At 42.0% G+C, this 20,159-nt stretch overlaps 1 protein-coding gene and 1 long non-coding RNA gene across 7 annotated transcripts in view; one reads left to right on the plus strand and one right to left on the minus strand.

The window, feature by feature from the left end:
- LOC149970226 (uncharacterized) overlaps positions 1–20,159 on the minus strand; it is a 141,172-nt gene that overhangs the window by 64,363 nt on the left and 56,650 nt on the right. The window lies entirely within an intron of this gene.
- ctnnal1 (catenin (cadherin-associated protein), alpha-like 1) overlaps positions 11,234–20,159 on the plus strand; it is a 132,141-nt gene continuing 123,215 nt past the window's right edge. For 4 of the 6 annotated variants that reach the window (XM_036970839.2, XM_036970842.2, XM_036970840.2 and 1 more), the window contains exon 1: positions 11,369–11,605. In XM_036970839.2, coding sequence (XP_036826734.2) covers positions 11,510–11,605 — 96 coding nt within the window. In that variant the 5' untranslated portion in view covers positions 11,369–11,509. The other 2 variants (XM_090227682.1, XM_090227683.1) reach the window with 1 other exon arrangement.

A 20,159-nucleotide genomic window follows, 5' to 3' on the forward strand; every position in this document is an offset into this window, starting at 1 on the left:
CTCTAAACTCTTCTGATTGCGTTATTGGGTAGAATCCACTAGGTGGTGCAATAGACCCATTGTGGGCCTTGCGCAGCAAAAGCCCCAGTTTCAATCTTCGACATACAGTTCTTCTTATTAATGGGACTTGCGAAGCAAACGTCTTTTTAGTACTTCTTAATGGGCCTTGTAAAGCTAAGTCTTCAACATACTCAGAGGCGACCCATCATTCAGGGCCTATTTTGGGCCTCCCTGTTTCAGTAAAAAAAAATCCTGTTTTGCATGTTATTTTGGCATTAATACTTGTCACATATCAGTTTGCAAACAATGTAAAAAAAACAATAATAATAATTGAGTTAATAAAGACGTATACAAACATGATCTTGAGTAAGGCAGCTCCAAAATGCGGAAAATACAGAGCGTAGGGGTTGGTAATGTTCTCTAGTTGTGCCGTGATTGGCTCAGTGTTCTGTCACTCATGGGGACACTAGTCACCTCAAAATCTTTAGGGAGAGCTCGAAAATGTAAGCCCCTTGGGTGCTGAAATAGCCTTTTTTATCAAAAGTGTTGAAAAACTTGTCAATAGTCAACTGACTGGCTTTCTTGATGTTTATAGTATTCTCTCTCGTCTGCAATCTGGTTTCCGCTCAGGTTATGGATGTGTCACTGCAACCTTAAAGGTCCTCAATGATGTCACCATTGCCCTTGATTCTAAGCAATGGTGTGCTGCTATTGTTATTGATTTGACCAAAGCTTTTGATATGGTATTCCATTCTTGTGGGCCAGCTAAGGAGTATTGGTGTCTCTGAGGGGTCTTTGGCCTGGTTTGCTAACTAACTCTCTCAAAGAGTGCAGTGTATAAAGTCAGAAAATCTGCTGTCTCAGCCACTGCCTGTCACCAATGGAGTACCCCAAGGCTTGGGGAGGTATGGCCCCACGCTCTTCTCAATTTACATCAACAACATAGCTCAGGCAGTAGGAAGCTCTCTCATCCATTTATATGATACAGTATTGTACTCAGTTGACACCTCAGTGGATTTTGTGTTAAATGCTCTACAACAAAGTTTTTTAATGTCCAACAAGCTTTCTCTACCCTTAACCTTGTTCTGAACACCTCCAAAGGTCATGTGGTTTGGTAAGAAGAATGCCCCTCTCCCCACAGGTGTGATTACTACCTCTGAGGGTTTAGAGCTTGAGGTAGTCACCTCATACAAGTACCTGGGAGTATGGCTAGAAGGTACACTGTCCTTCTCTCAGCACATATCAAAGCTACAGGCTAAAGTTAAATCTAGACTTGGTTTCCTCTATCGTAATCGCTCATCTTTCACCCCAGCTGCCAAACTATCTCTGATTCAGATGATCATCCTACCCATGCTAGATTATGGAGACATCATTTATAGATAGGCAGGTAAGGGTGCTCTCGAGCGGCTAGATGTTCTTCACCATTTGGCCATCAGATTTGGACACATCACTGCACTCTATACTCCTCTGTAAACTGGTCATCTCTGTATACACGTCGCAAGACCCACTGATTGATGCTTATTTATAAAACCCTCTTAGGCCTCACTCCCCCCTATCTTAGATATCTATTGTAGCCCTCATCATCCACATACAACACCCATTCTGCCAGTCACATTCTGTTAAAGGTCCACACACATCCCTGGGTCGCTACTCTTTTCAGTTCGTTGCAGCTAGCAGCTTGTCTCTACCTTCTTGCCCTTTGTGCTGTTGTCTGTGCCCAATGTTTGTGCCATCTTTTGTGCTGCTACCATGTTGTGTTGCTACCATATTGTTGTCATGTGTTGCTGCCTTGCTATGTTGTTGTCTTATGTCTCTCTATAGTGTTGTGTTGTCTCTCTTGTCGTGATGTGTGTTTTGTCCTATACTTATATTTTATTTATTTATTTTAATCCCAGCCCCCGTTCCCGCAGGAGGCCTTTTGGTAGGCCGTCATTGTAAATGAGAATTTGTTCTTAACTGACTTGCTTAGTTAAATAAAGGTTAAATAAATAAATAAAATAAAAAAAGAAGGCAAAAGGTTATTGGCCACAGATAAAATGACGTCAAATCACATTATATCTACCGTAGCTGGACTGATGTCAACATCATACTTTCAAAATCTTAGCTAACAAGCTAGACAAGCAGTCATCATCATGAATCAAGTCGACAATCTACTGGTAAATCCTTTTCAATCCTTGTCATATGAAGAGAAATTATAGATACAGTAAATGGTATCGGTGCTCATCGGCCATTGGACGTAAACATACTACTTCTTCTTATTATTATTATTATTCTGTAGCACACTACTCCTCCTACACCGTTTAAGCTAGAAACGGCGTTAACTTCAAAACGTGCAGAATTGTATAAAACGTTTTGATATCATCTATACTTTTAAAAATATTACACTTTTTGTCCATCTTCTATTTACTGTAAATGTATTAATACAACTTTTGACACAAATCAGCTACTTTGACCACTTTGCAACAACTTAGACAGAAAGTTAGTGTATAAATCTTTGTCTACTTCTCTGCTACTCAATTCTGACATTCTGCCCCAACAAGTTAGACAAAAATATAGAGGGTATGAAATCTTCATCTCCTTCTCTGCTTTTAAAATCCAAAAACGGATTAGTCATAGTGTCTACCAATCTGTAGATGTTTTAGTAACCCATTAACTGCTCTCTTTCTAGCTGCAGTTAGTCATGTCAGAAGCTAGCAGATTCATTATTTAACAACAGCTGCAAATAAAAATTAAAACACATCACGTTTTGAAGTTCACTTTCCTTTATTTGTCTAACAACATTATCATGAATCTAGCAAATACGTTTTGTGGGTCAGAGTGAATTATTTCGGTCAGGCCAGGTAAGTAGGTCCGGATGGCCAGACAGATAGGTCCAGTCGGCCAGACAGGTGGGTCTGACCGGTCGGCCAGATAACTAGGTCCGGCCAACCAGCCAGATAGCTTAGTCCGGCCGGCCAAGTGGCAAGGTCCGGCCCCCAGCTTGCAGATAGCTAGGTCCGTCGGGCCAACCGGCCAGAGAGGTAGGTCCAGCCAGCCAAATAGGTAGGTCCGTCCGGCTGGCCAGATAAGTAGGTCTGGCCTGCAAGCCATACAGCTAGGTCCGGCCGGCCCGATAGGTATCCCCAAGACAGAACAGCAACCTCCGGTAAGACCATGTGGGGTGGTTTGTGTCTTTTTGTCAACCACAGCTGGTGCGCAACCTCTAATATGAAGGAAGTCTTGAGGTTTTGGTCGCCTGAGTACCTTATGATAAGTTGTAGACCACACTATTTACCAAAATAGTTTTTTAAAATCTATATTCGTCGTAGCGGTCTATCTACCACCACAAACCGATGCAGGCATTAAGACCGCACTCAAAAAGCTGTATAAGGCCATAAGTAAACAAGAAAATGCTCTTCCAGACGCAGCGCCGGAAAACTGTAATCCATTTTACCTCATTTCTATCAGCAAGTCACATGTACAACAAGAGGAAATAAAATCGAGACCACCTTTACTCCACACATAGAGACAAATACAAAGCTCTCCCTCGCTCTCCATTTGGCAAATCTGACAATTACTCTATCCTCCTGATTCCTGCTTACAAGAAAACATTCAAACAGGAAGTACCAGTGCTCAATACGGAAGTGGTCAGATGAAGTTACTGGACTGTTTCGCTAGCACAGACTGGAATATGTTCCGGGGTTCATCCGATGACATTGAGGAGTATACGACATCAGTCACCGGCTTCATTAATAAGTGGACTGACGAAGTTGTTCTCCCAGTGACCGTATGTATATATCCCAACCAGAAGCCATGGATTACAGGCAACATCCATATTGAACTAAAGGTTAGAGCTTTCAAGGAGCAGGAAGCTAATCCGGACGCTTATAAGAAAGCCCGCTATACCCGCTTCAAGGCATGCAACACTGAGCCAAGCATGAGAGGACCAGCTGTTCCAGACGACTGTGTGATCACGCTCTCCGTAGCCAATGTGAGTAAGACCTTTAAACAGGTTAACATTCACAAGGCCACAGGGACAGACAGATTACCAGGATGTGTACTCAGAGCATGTGCTGACTCCCTGACCCAGTCTATAATACCTACATGTTTCAAGCCGACCACCATAGTCCCGTGCCCAAGATTTCCAAAGTAACCAGCCTAAATGACTACCGCCTCGTAACACTCACATCTCTGACTACAGCCTCAAACCCTGGACACACTCCAATTCACATACCTCCCCAACAGATCCACAGCAATATATAGTATGAGTTAAACAGACATAGTGTTTCCTCTCCCTCACTCTTAGGTGTTAATTTCAGTCTGTCCATTTCGTGATGGTAAATCCCTATTCAAATATATTGGGGGCGGTGCTAAGCTGACATATGGAATTGTTTTAAGATGGTCATACTATAGATAATTTAGCTATTCGATGTGGAATTTTAGGTCTCCTTTGGGTATACCAAAAATATATAAACAAATTATTTGATCCATAATTTATTTTGGACATTACTACTAAAGCTAATAGAAATGCATTAAATAACACATTTGTAAATGGCAAAAAGGAAAGTAAAAAAATATATCATAAGAAACAAATCAAATGTATTTATATAGCCCTTGGTACATCAGCTGATATCTCAAAGTGCTGTACAGAAACCCAGCCTAAAACCCCAAACAGCAAGCAATGCAGGTGTAGAAGCACGGTGGCTAGGAAAAACTCCCTAGAAAGGCCAAAACCTAGGAAGAAACCTAGAGAGGAACCAGGCTATGTGGGGTGGCCAGTCCTCTTCTGGCTGTACCGGGTGGAGATTATAACAGAACATGGCCAAGATGTTCAAATGTTCATAAATGACCAGCATGGTCCAATAATAATAAGACAGAACAGTTGAAACTGGAGCAGCAGCACGGCCAGGTGGACTGGGGACAGCAAGGAGTCATCATGTCAGGTAGTCCTGAGGCATGGTCCTAGGGCTCAGGTCCTCCGAGAGAGAGAGAAAGAGAGAAAGCGAGAATTAGAGAGAGCACACTTAAATTCACACAGGACACCGAATAGGACAGGAGAAGTACTCCAGGTATAACAAACTGACCCTAGCCCCCCGACACATAAACTACTGCAGCATAAATACTGGAGGCTGAGACAGGAGGGGTCAGGAGACACTGTGGCCCCATCCGAGGACACCCCCGGACAGGGCCAAACAGGAAGGATATAACCCCACCCACTTTGCCAAAGCACAGCCCCCACACCACTAGAGGGTTATCTTCAACCACCAACTTACCATCCTGAGACAAGGCCGAGTATAGCCCACAAAGATCTCCGCCACGGCACAACCCAAGGGGGGGCGCCAACCCAGACAGGAAGATCACATCAGTGACAAAACAAGGTTTTGAAGTGTCTTTCCTAAATCTAGATTTATTTTACACATATTTAACAAATTTTTGGGGGTAGGCACGAAACCACCTTCATACTTCCATTAGTTGTTTTTTTTATACCTGTACCGGTTACCTTCAGCCGAGTCCTGTGACACTTCTGGGGGTCGTCGAGCAAAACGTAATTGTGGGAGTCTCCCCTTTCCATGGAGTGGTCATAATAGTTTGTAGGTCAAACTGTTCTGACACTACAGATGTTTTCATGAGAAGACCGATTTTCGGGATGTCTCATTGTCTGACAAACATGGCTCTAGCTCTGCCACCTTTCACCGCAGATGTGAAAGTGCGACAGTGGCGTATGCGGTGGATTGAGACACATCCAATGCATAACAGATATCTCTATCTTAAACGGACAGATGTTTTGTTGTTATGTAGCTTACATTGAAACACCTGTGCATTTCAGAGAAAATTTTGCAGTTTTAAAGCTAATTTCCTGCAATGCTACACATTTTTCCATGGGGCAGAGATAAAAATGTGCTGTTTTATAGCTCATCTCATGCCATTCTATACATTTTGCCATGAGGATGAGAGGACATTTTGCAGTTAAACTAACTGTCTGAAAATCTCACATTGAGAAGTTCATATTCTGTTAACCCATACCCAAATAATGTTGTTGAATCATTCTATACTTGTTTTGGTGGCCAAAGCGCATGTATATATATATATATATATATATATATATATATATATATATTTTAACACTTCAATCCCACCTCAAAAAGACTGTTTAAAAAAATGCTTGATATTATTTAATCCTTCTGAGCAGGATGAAATGGCCAATCAGCGGTCTAGTCACACGAATATTTTTAATGACTGGAATTTACCCACACTATTCTGTTGTTAGGGTACGCACACTCTATTCCAAAACAGAAAAGCAGCTTTTTTAAAAACATGCTTTTTACCATTTTTATGTAGAAATCTGGAAACACCGGACAGTTACTTTAACGGTTAACTTTGGGCAAAAACGCAAAAATTACAGCTTTAAACTGTAGAACTGATCAATGCACCGTCATACTAGGTCATGATGCTTTAAAAAAATACGAATAAATAATTGGCTAAAGAAGTGCCATTTCTTACCGATCTCTACCGCTTCCGTCCAAAAACAAGTCCTGTGAAATTACGTCAACACATACCGGAGGAGTTACTGGCTAGCTATAAGTAGCTATCTTAGCTAACAAACTAACTACTTCATTCACGGCGCGCATGACCAGAATGTTACATCGATGAACCACCAAAGGGCACAACCCCATTTCTGTTTGAAAATTGAGAAAAGGGAGGAATTGGACAGTTTTTAGTGTCCAAAGTTGACCGTTGAAGCTAATGTCTTGCAATTCTACACATTTTGCCATTGAATATGACGTTTTCATACGCACATTTATGTTGTGTTTTTTTTTTTTACAGCTGCAATATGTAACTTTTTGGGCGACGTAACAAAATTCACATAGAAAATGTGTTTACAGAGTTGTCATTCTCGTTAAAAGCAAGTGTAAGAAGCAGTAAATCTGTTCTATATGCAATATTGCTATGCTTCCCATTCTTACATTTCGTTGTTGCATCTTTCAGTTTCGTACACCAGCTTCAAACAGCTGAAAATAAAATATCTTTGGTTATAGAAAATATATTTCACAGCTGTTTATATGGTACAACGATTCTCTACACTATAGTTGCTTATTTTGTCACATAAACTGAAACTATTAGAATTTTAGCAACCAGGGAAAGGCTGAGCGATTTCTGCATAATGCATCTTTAAAGCTAATGATTGGGTGGGACAAATCAACCTGTTCAGGGGCAATTTCGCCATGTGTGTATGGCCTATTCACAACTCTAGTCCAGTACTAGCAGTAAGTACTAACTCCCCCTGCTATTTCCCACAGCCACGAACTACCGCACCCACCATTCTGAAGGCTTTGTTGTGCACAAACACATTCTGCATCAGAAATGAACAACTCATTATCTCTCCCAGCACCGGACAGATTGGTGAGCAGGTCCAGCTAATCACTATGTCCAGCAGAGGTCAACCCCCTTGCATTCACAAGGAAGACACAACCCCTGAAGTGTGTGTATGTGTGTGTAATGTTATCCCTACCTGCATGCATCAGCTTACAGAGCAGACAGACGATCTGTAGTTTAAGGTGCAGGATAAAGAGAGAGGCTTGGAGAGTATTAATGAGCGTATGTGGGATTTAAATATCCATGATTATGTCACGACAGGGGAAATACTATAACAAAACATGGCAGCAAGATTAATGGCAGCTGCCTCTGTGTCACTTTCTGCAGCCTGTTTTTGTTTACAGGCAATTAAATGATCCTAGCCCCTGAGGGCCTCTCTCTGGCAGGCTGGCCAGCAGTGGTATAGGCATATTGAGCATATGGCACTGGCAGTCACAATCACTGATGTCCAGAAGGAGCATCAGTTTGCACCTGTGGTCTCAAATGCAAGGTCAAAGGGGTTTAATGGTAGCGGTAAGGGAATCTTTCCACCATGCCCTTTTTGAAGGTCCACTCTCTGGAAGCAGAAAAACAACTATGTTTTTATCATTTATAGTTATCGCAGTGCAGTGTCATTAGCTCAAAACCCGAATGCCTCTGGAACGCAAAAGGCATTGGTGTTCCAGGAAATGCTATATGAAATCTGTTGTACATTTCTTGAACTTAAATTCTATAACTCTATTTCAGAAAAGATATGACACCATTACTTATTTTTAGGGAAAACTACCAATCAAACTTTGTTGGTGGATTATTGGAATCATCATATGCCGCCCATGAACCCAATATGCCTGAGAAAATACTTCAAAATCCCACTGCAAGTCATCCTTTAATCTGCATATCCCAGGGAAATGACTGAGTATGCAGCTTATTCCACGTTTCACTGTGCACAAAATCACCCTCAATTCACGATCTTTACATTCAGCTCAGCAGTTCTGTTCCCCAGAGCCACACGGCCAAGAGGAAAGATACAGAGAGTGAAATAGCAGTCTGTATTTCTGCAGAGTATAAAAACTTCAGAGGCAGCTGTAAGCAAGAAAATCACACATTGCCTAGACATGCTAGGACAGTGTGGATACGCTTACACAAAACAAATAGAGTCTGATTGTTTTCCTCAGAAAATATGTCTGACAAACAATAAAAACAGGGCCTCCAGAGTGGCACAGCGGTCTAAGGCACTGCATTGCAGTGCTTGATGCGTCACTACAGACCCAGGTTTGATCCCAGGCTGCGGTCACCGGGAGACCCATGAGGCGGCACACAATTGGCCCAGCGTCGCCTGGGTTAGGGGAGGGTTAGACCCATGAGGCGGCACACAATTGGCCCAGCGTCGTCCGGGTTAGGGGAGGGTTTGGCCATCCGCTGACTTCGGTCGCCAGCTGGACAGTTTTTCCTCTGACATATTGGTGCGGCTGGCTTCCGGGTTACGCGAGCAGCGTGTCAAGAAGCAGTGAGGCTTGGCAGGTTCGTGTTTCGGAGGATGCATGGCTCTCGATCTTTGCCTCTCCCGAGTCCGTAGGGGGGTTGCATAGAAGGGACAAGACTGTAACTACTAATTGGATATCACAAAAAAGGGGTAAAAGTAAAAAATATATACAGTACCAGTCAAAAGTTTGGACACACCTACTCATTCAAGAGTTTTTCTTTATTTTTACTATTTCCTACATTGTAGAATAATAGTGAAGACATCAGACTATGAAATAACACATATGGAATCATGTAGTAACCAAAAAAGTGTTAAACAAATATTATTCAAAGTAGCCTCCCTTTGCCTTGATGACAGCTGGAAATGGAATGCATTTCAATCAACATCCTTGTTGAAAGTTAATTTGTGGAATTTCTTTCCTTCTTAATGTGTTTGAGCCAATCAGTTGTGTTGTGACAAGGTAAGGGTGGTATACAGAAGAAGAAGCCCTATTTGGTAAAAGACAAAGTCCATATTATGGCAAGAACATCTCCTTAGAGCGCTGCTCCCGAGTGGCGCAGTGGTCTAAGGCACTGTATCTCAGTGACCGAGGCATCACTACAGACCCTGGTGTTATTCCAGGCTGTATCAAAGCCGTCCGTGATTGGAAGTCCCATAGGGTGGCGCACAATTAGCCCAGCGTCATCCGGGTTAGGGTTTGGCCAGGGTAGGCCTTCGTTGTAAATAAGAATTTGTTCTTAATGTTCTTAACTAACTTGCCGTGTTAAATAATGGTTAAAAAATAAATAAATAATAAGCAAAGAGAAACTACAGTTCATCATTACTTTAAGAAATGAAGGTCAGTCAATCTGGCAAATTTCAAGAACCTTTCAAGTTTCTTCAAGTGCAGTTGCAAAAACCATCAAGCGCTATGATGAAACTGGCTCTCATGAGGACCGCCACAGGAAAGGAAGACCCAGAGTTACCTCTGCTGCAGAGGATAAGTTCTTTACAGTTACCAGCCTCTAATAACAGACACATCTCAACATCAACTTTTAAGAGTAGACTGCGTGATTCAGGCCTTCATGGTTGAATTGCTGCAAAGAAACCACTACTGAAGGACTCCAATAATAAGAAGACACTTGCTTGGGTCAAGAAACATGGGTAATGGACATTAGACCGGTGGAAATCTGTCCTTTTGTCTGATGAGTCCAAATTTGAGATTTTTGGTTCCAACCACTTTGTCTTTGTGAGATGCAGAGTGGGTGAACGGATGATCTCCACATGTGTGGTTCCCACCGTGAAGCATGGAGGAGGAGGTGTGATGGTGTGGGGGTGCTTTGCTGGTGACACTGTCTGCGATTTATTTAGAATTCAAGGCACACTTAACCAGCATGCTGCAGCAATACTCCACCCCATTTGGTTTGGGCTTAGTGGGACTATCATTTGTTTTTCAACAGGACAATGACCCAAAACACACCTCCAGGCTGTGTAAGAGCTATTTGACCAAGGAGAGTGATGGAATGCTGCCTCAGATGACCTGGCCTCCACAATCACCCGACCTCAACCCAATTGAGATGGTTTGGGATGAGTTGGGCCGCAGAGTGAAGGAAAAGCAGCCAACATGTGCTCATCATATGTGGGAACTACTTCAAGACTGTTTGAAAAGCATTCCTCATGACGCTGGTTGAAAGAATGTCAAAAGTGTGCAAAGCTGTCATCGAGGTTAAGGGTGGCTACTTGGAAGAATCTCAAATATAAAACAGATTTTTATTTGTTTACCACCTTTTTGCCTACTACATGATTCCATATGCGTTATTTCATAGTTTTGATGACTTCACTATTATTCTACAATGTAGAAATATATATATATATATATATATATATATATACAGTAGCAGTCAACAACAAAAAAGTACTCATTCAAGGGTTTTTCTTAATTTTTTTACTATTATTATTATATGATTATTATTATTTTTTAAATATACTGTATAGTCTATCAGGCTGCCAATCACTAAAGAGATGGCTAACACACATCAAAGACTCACATTCCTGCAAACACCTTGTTACATACATGTCTTCATTCTTCCAATAAGCTTGAGCAAACGCCTGCTATGAAGTTTACTTGTGAAATTTGAAGGTATAGAGAGAGCTGTCTTCGATGCTTGTCCCGTAAAACTGTCCGGGTGAGAGAGTCATGGAATATTACATCAACTAGTCAAGGGTTACTACCATGTAAACAAAACACTAGGGTAGGCTAAAGGCAATGCGGACAATAAACCATGTTGTACGAGTTTAAGACAAACTGAAATGAGCTCTGTAAATAAGAGACGAAAACGTCCATGTCCCCAGTGTGCTCTCTCTCTCGAGCGATCGTTACAACCTTTGTGTGCGTGTATGTGCGTGCCTGTCAGTTCCTACTCGCACGGCTATAGTCCTGGAGAGCCAACCCACTCTCTAGCTAGTTGCTGCAGACTCCTCTGCCTGTCGTAGTTGAGTAAACTACATAGATATTAGCGGGCGCACAGAATGCAGCACAGCCGAACACGAGTGGATTAAAACGGTATGCTTCTTTAGAGTCAGTCAGTCGACCGTGTAACTAGAGGAATAAACCCCAAATACTTTCACACATTACTTTACGCTAATTTACTGAAACGTTAAGCCAGGTAGCGGTAACCCAGTAGTGCATTGTGTAATAAAGAGAGATCGGCTGGAATGGCTTCATCTCCTTGCAGCAGTGTTAACTTTGATTCCGGACTGGAAATCAAAACTCGGTCGGTGGAACAAACACTTATCCCATTGGTCTCGCAGGTGAGTTGTTGTGCGCCAGAACGAAAGAGTGAAACTTTGTCCATGAACATTCTTAAAGGACGAATTGTTATTTTGTTTCATTTACCAAGCTAACGCAGTGTGTTGTGGATTGAAGGAGACTGCATTGCACTTTCACTCTCAAGTCGTCGATTGTTTAAACTATTCAGACATTTCTGTAAATATGCATGTTTGATAGAGGTGATTGAATGACTGTGCATTGGAATAACTGCGTTGTTCCCGTTTGTTTACGTGGAGGCCGCCGCATGTTCATGTTGTTGAGAAGTTTTGCCCTGACGAAAAAAGATTGCAGTCAGAGTGCAGTATAACGGCAGTACACTGCAGTATCACTGCATTTAGAGTGCATTATAACTGCAGTATGCTGCAAATACTGCGTCCAAAATAACCGTTTTTTGTTACTGTAGTAATTTTGCAGTGTAACTGCAGTTAGAGTGTAGTATTCTGTAATTACTGCGTCAATAAACCCACAGTTGACCACAGTTATTGCACTTTTACAGCTGTTTCAAAACTGCAATCTTTTTTTAAGGGTGGAATTTGTACCCAGTGAAATATCCAACTGCTGTAAAGGCTCCACATTTTTTTTATTTTTATATATGGTCTAATTCTATTGTGAAAGTCTCAAATTATTTAATTGCATAGGGCTCAACTTGGGAAAGAATGTGGGGACATGATTACAAGGAAGTTTCAAAGGGTGGCCTACTAAAGCTACAATGTGTCATTTGCTCATTGATGAACTATTGTGGAAACTGTTTATTTTCAGTACATTTCATGTATCAAATTGTCTGTGAACATTTCTCCTTGTTTCTTCCCCTTCTAATTAGTGCACAACGGGGCTGACCCCAAAATGTAGAAGAAAAGTTACAAATAGCCTATATTCTCAGAATTTATGTTAACTTGCATGAGCCTATACCCATGCAAGACATGCAAGTTTCTCTGAATATCAATAGTTTTACCCAGTTTGCCCCAGCAATCTGACTTCCCTATAATTACTTTGACATACTTGTTTTGTTTTTCAATCAATAACTCTAATTTGGCATACCAACCATTTAATTAATTTAATTAAAAAAATGTACCTTTATTTAACTAGGCAAGTCAGTTAAGAACAAATTCTTATTTTCAATGACGGCCTAGGAACAGTGGGTTAACTGCCTGTTCAGGGGCAGAACGACAGATTTGTACCATGTCAGCTCGGGGATTTGATCTTGCAACCTTCCGGTTACTAGTCCAACGCTCTAACCACTAGGCTACCCTGCCTAGTCTTAGATTAATAGGGGTTCATCACACAACAAAAAGTGCCTGCTCTTCTGCAGTTTAAAATCATAGCCTATTACAGTTCTATAGATTAAGCTATAAGCAATGTATGTCTATTATCCCCATTGAGAAATAGGATTTGTCCAGCTCAGATAAACAACATAATCAGATTTTCACAAATAGCTCCTGTGTCAGCATGTGTAAAACTAACCCATTATGCTCTTGTGTGACCTCTAGGCTGATTTCCAATTCCAGCAAGTCACATGGCCAGCTTGCATTGTATCACATCAATGGGGGGAATGAGAGAGAGAGAATCACATAAATGCTAATGTTTTCTTGTTTAAGAGGTAGTGGCTATTGGAGAAGGTTCAGAGAGACATGTAATATCTACTGGTGTGTCTCTATTCATCTACAGTGGAAAGAGAGGCAGTGGGGCACCTCTCCAATGAGGGTTTACAGAGTCCCAGACAATACAGTGGTGAGGGGGGTCTCTGTCCAGGACCCTTCCCCCTCAGAGGGGTGTCAAAGCCTGGGTCCTCCCTCTATTGGCACTGGCTCATTTGAAAGATAAGGCCACTAGTGTGGTCCTTGTGGATACCCCTCTCAAGAGGAGAGCTGCATGACGTAGGTCTAGGATACTCTTGTCATTCCAATGCATTCATTTAGCACTGGGCTGTGTGCTTTTTAATTCCATGTATCTGAAGTGAAGGAGCAGGTTGTACATGAGCTGTAAAATCAATGTTTCTGCCTTTCTCAAGGAAAGCTTAAAAGTCCTTTTCTAGCTTAACTTTTTCATAGCAACTAATTTGAAAAAATAGCAGAGTTGTTATTGTGTCATTCATGCACTTTGCACAGCCAACTTACTGAATGTAAGGCTACAGTGCTGCAAAATCAAGTTGTAAGGTCTGTTTCAAGTTTCCTATATTCTCTCCGGTGGTGAGGAAGATCACCGTGTGGGCGTGCTATAATGACATTCACATTCTTGCTGTTTTAGATGTAACAAAAGCGTCAAGGACAAAATGTTTGCTCAACAATGACATTTTCTCTCCCCTTGTAAGAATCCCCATAGCAACCGTTTGCGATGCAGATAATCTCTGCTAAATGTTTTCTCCATATTTGTTGTTGTTGTTAAAGTCATGATGTCATTGGAGATAATCATGCAACCAGACAGTGTTGATGATACAATGTAAATGTAATACACAAGTTTCCCTGCAGTGAGGCTTCTGTTGTGTAGAGGGCAGAAGTAGATTGTGAGGGACTGGCTACATTGTGTGGGTTCTCCTTTGGGAGTGGGGTTGGGGGGTTGGAGAAGGGGGTTCTGGATGATTATCTGACTGCCTGCATTGTGTGGGCTCTCCTTTGGGACTGGGGTGGTTAGAGGGGGGGTGGTGGATGAAAAGTCTGTGTCACTGAGAAAAGTCCTGGGAAGATTATTCTGGTGCAGATTCCACCCCTGTCTGTACACTGTGACATTGATCTTCTCACAGCCTCTGTTCTGTTATCAGCTCTACTCCCATCAGCATGTAATCTCTAGTAGATGGGAGGGAGATGTACTGCTGGGCTTGCTCACGACCGCACACCTCTACAACCACAGAATGAAATGGAACACTTTTATACACGCTCAGAACAACATAATATAGAACATTGTCATATTGTGTCTCTATGGCTACAATATTCTATCTCTATGGTCCCGCACCATGTATGCACACACAAGGTTACAACAACCTGCCAATCTGTTTGTCTGCCCGCCTGGCTATCTGTTTGTCTGCCGTCTGGCTATCTGTTTGTCTGACCGCCTGGCTATCTGTTTGTTTACCTGCCTGCCTGTCTGATTGTCTGACCGCCTGGCTATCTGTTTGTCCACCTGCCTGTCTGTCCATCCGTCCGTCCACCTGTCTTTTTGCACCCTCCGTCACTGTGGCCACTCTCAGGACCTGGTCAAAGATTTCTTTAGTCGAGCAGTAGCCACATTTGTTTTTACAAATCATGGTGTACAAGACACCTGTCTGATTGGTGCCAGTCTGAGTGGACTGATCCATTGTGGAGGCTGTGGGGATGGCACAGTCTATCAGTCTAAAAAACATGTGCTACTGAAATTGTATATGGTTAAATTATGTAAGAGCAATGGTGTAACACAAATAAAAAATAATATTATTTTACAACAAATGCGCTTTCTCCAGCGTTGGATAGTGGTCGCTGTCCGCGGTTCTGAAACACATACCTGCGCTGTTGAATTGGCGCCTTTTCCTAGACCATGTTGCTATGTGCATAATAGCAAAGTTAACCAGCATACTGTTTTTGAGAACAATGTGGTGGAGGCAGCAGATCTCATTTTTATTGTTATTATTACTATTATTATTATCATCTTTAGTAGGTTTATTATAGCAGCCTTGTATCACCACCATCGATCTGTAAGTCTAAGAGAGCATCCTGTTTATTCTTAATACCGTAACTTACTTATGCCTTTATTTTAATACTTACAGTATATAGGCTACTGTATCAATCAATCATTTATTTGTTCATGTCATCACACATCATACGAGTCATTCATGATGTGAAATGCATTCAAGCATTTTAGTTTGAACGTAAAATAAAGCGACCATTGAATAATTAGCGTAAACAATAAATAGGACTAAACCATTCCATTTCGGAAATTGCTTTCAGGAATGCGGCTTTACAAAAAACAAAAAAACTTTACAACAGACTCTCTGGTACACTTATAATTTATCTAATGTTGTCTACATTGTTCCAAACGGTCAGAAAAAGTAGATTGTATTCCAACAGAACCTGTTTGTCACACATAGGCCTAATATGCATGCAACACTTGCTCATTACCTTGCTTTTCTTGAGCTCCAGTATTTTCCACAACTAGTCACATTTATTCCACATATCTGACTTCCCCTTTACCACCTGAGCAACCAGTAAACATTCCCTTTTCGAGTTTATTTGTCACATACTCTTCATTGATTTTGCTATCATGTGTTACGATGTACCAATTTATTGATGTGATTGTGATATGCAAAGGCCCTATTGGTCACGTGCATGTGATGCGTACATGTGTCACATAAGGAGAGAACGCATTGAGGGTAGGGCTGGGCGATAAATCAATCTCAATAATTATTGAGGTAATTACTTCCCTCAATAACAATATAAAAACGTTTAGAATACTTTTAGATTATGTTGAAATAGAATAATTAGGTCCATTTCACCTCTGTGACGCAGCAGGAACGTGCGGAGAAGTGACAATATGCACGTGGAGAGATATACGCCCACTAAAAAACACTATTAACCACAAAAAAATTGTGATGTAGGTGAAAACAGTGGCAGTGATAGTCATGGAGAAGGAGCAGCTTCCAACAAATAAATTAATGATAAAAGGGTTCAACTGTTTCAGTAATTTGGAAGTGGTTTGGCTTTTTGAAGTCCGACAAAGAGCAAAGCAATGTTCGGTGCAAATTGTGCCATAGACAGGTGGCTACCAAGTGGTAATACGACAAACCTTTTTCACCATCTGAAGCAAAATCACTCTTTGGAACATGCAGGAAGTTTGAGTTTGTGCCACGGTATTGATAAACGCCCCTCAAACACCAGCCAATATAGGGATGTTCGCCCGAAGCAGTCAACACTGACAGTGTTTATGCCCTACGAGCAAACATCGAAAAGACACAAAGACATCACAAATGCTATTATGCTTTGCATTTCTAAGGACATGCTACCAATTAGCACAGTCAAAAAGGAAGGTTTCAAGAGGTTAATCAATTTAATTGACCCCAGGTATGTGCTCCCTGGCCACAAACATTTCTCTCACACCGCACTGCCTAAACTTTACGGCGAGTGTAGGGAAAACGTTGAGGAACAGCTCAAGACAGATTTGACGTATTTTGCTACTACCCAGCACAAGTTGGGGTAGGGTCTGTAATACCGAGTCTGTAATACCAACATGTTTTAAGCAGACCACCATAGTCCCTGTGCCCAAGAACACTAAGGTAACCTGCCTAAATGACCCGTAGCGTCTGTAGCCATGAAGTGCTTTGAAAGGCTGGTCATGGCTCACATCAACACTATCATCCCAGAAACCCTAGATCTACTCCAATTTGCATACCGCCCCAACAGATCCACAGATGATGCAATCATTATGCACTCCACACTGCCCCCTCCCACCTGGACAAAAGGAACACCTATGGGAGAATGCTATTCATTGACTATAGCTCAGTGTTTAACACCATAGTGCCCTCAAAGCTCATCAATAAGCTAAGGACCCTGGGACTAAACACCTTCCTCTGCAACTGGATCCTGGACTTCCTGACGGGTCACCCCCAGGTGGTAAGGGTAGGTAACAACACATCCGCCACACTGATCCTCAACACAGGGGCTCCTCAGGGGTGTGTGCTCAGTCCCCTCCTGTACTCCCTGTTCACTCATGACTGCACGGCCAGGCATGACTCCAACAACATCATTAAATTTGACACAACAGTGGTAGGCCTGATCACCGACAAATACGAGACAGCCTATAGGGAGGAGGTCAGAGACCTGGCCGTGTGGTGCCAGGACAACAACCTCTCCCTCAATGTGATCAAGAAAAAGGAGATGATTGTGGACTACAGGAAAAAGAGGACGTAGCACGCCCCCATTCTCATCAATGGGGCTGCTTTGGAGCAGATTGAGAGCTTCAAGTTCCTTGGTGTCCACATCACCAACAAACTAACATGGTCCAAGCACATGAAGACAGTCGTAAAGAGGGCACAACAAAACCTATTCCCCCTCAGGAGACTGAAAATATTTGTCATGGGTCCTCAGATCTTCTAAAGGTTCTACAGCTGCACCATTGAGAGGATTGGTTGCATCACTGCCTGGTATGGCAACTGCTCGGCCTCTGACCGCAAGGTAGAGAGCATCATGAAGAACAAGGAACACACCAGGCAGGTCCGAGATACTGTTGTGAAGAAGTTTAAAGCCAGATTTGGATACAAAAATATTTCCCAAGCTTTAAACATCCCAAGGAGCACTGTGCAAGTGATAATATTGAAATGGAAGGAGTATCAGACCACTGCAAATCTACCAAGACCTGGCCGTCCCTCTAAACTTTCAGTTCATACAAGGAGAAGACTGATCAGAGATGCAACCAAGAGGCCCATGATCACTCTGGATGAACTGCAGAGATCTACAGCTGAGGTGGGAGACTCTGTCCATAGGACAACAATCAGTCGTATATTGCACAAATCTGGCCTTTATGGAAGAGTGGCAAGAAGAAAGCCATTTCTTAAAGATATCCATAAAAAGTGTAGTTTAAAGTTTGCCACAAGCCACCTGGGTTACACACCAAACATGTGGAAGAAGGTGCTCTGGTCAGATGAAACCAAAATTGAACTTTTTGGCAACAATGCAAAACGTTATGTTTGGCGTAAAAGCAACACAGCTGAACACACCATCCCCACTGTCAAACATGGTGGTGGCAGCATCATGGTTTGGGCCTGCTTTTCTTCAGCAGGGACAGGGAAGATGGTTAAAATTGATGGGAAGATGGATGGAGCCAAATACAGGACCATTCTGGAAGAAAACCTGATGGAGTCTGCAAAAGAACTGAGACTGGGACGGAGATTTGTCTTCCAACAAGACAATGATCCAAAACATAAAGCAAAATCTACAATGGAATGGTTCAAAAATAAACATATCCAGGTGTTAGAATGGCCAAGTCAAAGTCCAGACCTGAATCCAATCGAGAATCTGTGGAAAGAACTGAAAACTGCTGTTCACAAATGCTCTCCATCCAACCTCACTGAGCTCGAGCTGTTTTGCAAGGAGGAATGGGAAAAAATTTCAGTCTCTCGATGTGCAAAACTGATAGAGACATACCCCAAGCGACTTACAGCTGTAATCGCAGCAAAAGGTGGCGCTACAAAGTATTAACTTAAGGGGGCTGAATAATTTTGCACGCCCAACTTTTCAGTTTTTGATTTGTTAAAAAAGTTTGAAATATCCAATAAATGTCGTTCCACTTCATGATTGTGTCCCACTTGTTGTTGATTCTTCACAAAAAAATACAGTTTTATATCTTTATGTTTGAAGCCTGAAATGTGGCAAAAGGTCGCAAAGTTCAAGGGGGCCGAATACTTTCGCAAGGCACTGTATATATATATATATATATATATCTCGTGATAATTAATTTGCCATATCGCCCAGCCCTAGTTGAGGGTATAGGGAATGTTTTTCCTAAACAAATGAGAGATTTCGGTAACATAACTTTTCAGTCAGAAATGTCTGTAATTATGTTGCCGCTTCAGCAACACTGACAGCGTGATGCACACTGTTGATGCAGGGAAAAGAGAGCGGGTGCTAGTCACAGTCAATCGCTGTCTTTTTTTAAACACCGCGCAGCAAGTCTGAGCCAGGCTCGGCACTCCCTCTTGTCATTTGTGTGTCTTAATTATTTCATCAAACAGTTCGCTTAAAGCATCAGACAAGCTCAGTGCATATAGTTGATTTGATTAAAACACATAGGATGTGTCTATATATGGAAAAATACACGTTTTAAAATTCCGACCAAACAATTGGTCAAAAGAATAGACGTCTCTTAGTCTACCAAGATTTTCTTTTGTCGGGAGCAGCCCTAAATGTGTCTCAACCAGCCCTGTGTGCAGCCTTACCTATGATGTGGTCCACACAGTAGGCTGGTGGGCAATTAGGGATCATCTAGTTCTGCTTTTGTGCTTCCTTTTCACATCCGATTACTGTTTTGAAGCCACGATTAGTCAAATAATAGTTCTGGTCTTTGGCTATATAATTGAGGTGTTCATTTAGTGAAACGTTCCCGTGTAGAGTATAGGTCTGACACAGGGGGTCTGTGTCTTAACTGGAAACGTGGGTGGAGGTGGTGGTGTTGTCTGGAGGTTTGGGTCTTGTGGGAAGAAAACAAGGCTAATAAATTACACCCGAGTCTTTGATCTCATCTGGGAACATTTAAACGCCTGTGACACCCAAAGCCTTGTTATAACATATTTGTGCTGGCTCTGTTGTTTTTCTGCCAGACTAAGCACAGTTTCTTAAAATATTTTCTCTTATAATTGGGGCCGTGAAATCCTTTCTCTGTCCAAGTTGGTTAAGTTGAGTTGGCATGCTTGCGTAACTTCTGCGCCACTTGCAGTTTTTCTGAACGGTCAAAAGGTCTGAGAAAGGGAGGAGTTTGTTATTTTTGCTCACAATCTGGAATAAGATCGAATATGTATTACCATAACGACACCTCAGTGATAGGCTTTCAGTCAGTTGTTGATAACGTTACCTATTTTGT

This window comes from Oncorhynchus mykiss, chromosome 30 (assembly GCF_057628025.1).
Source record: "Oncorhynchus mykiss isolate SJ-2025 chromosome 30, ASM5762802v1, whole genome shotgun sequence".
NCBI lineage: Eukaryota > Metazoa > Chordata > Actinopteri > Salmoniformes > Salmonidae > Oncorhynchus > Oncorhynchus mykiss.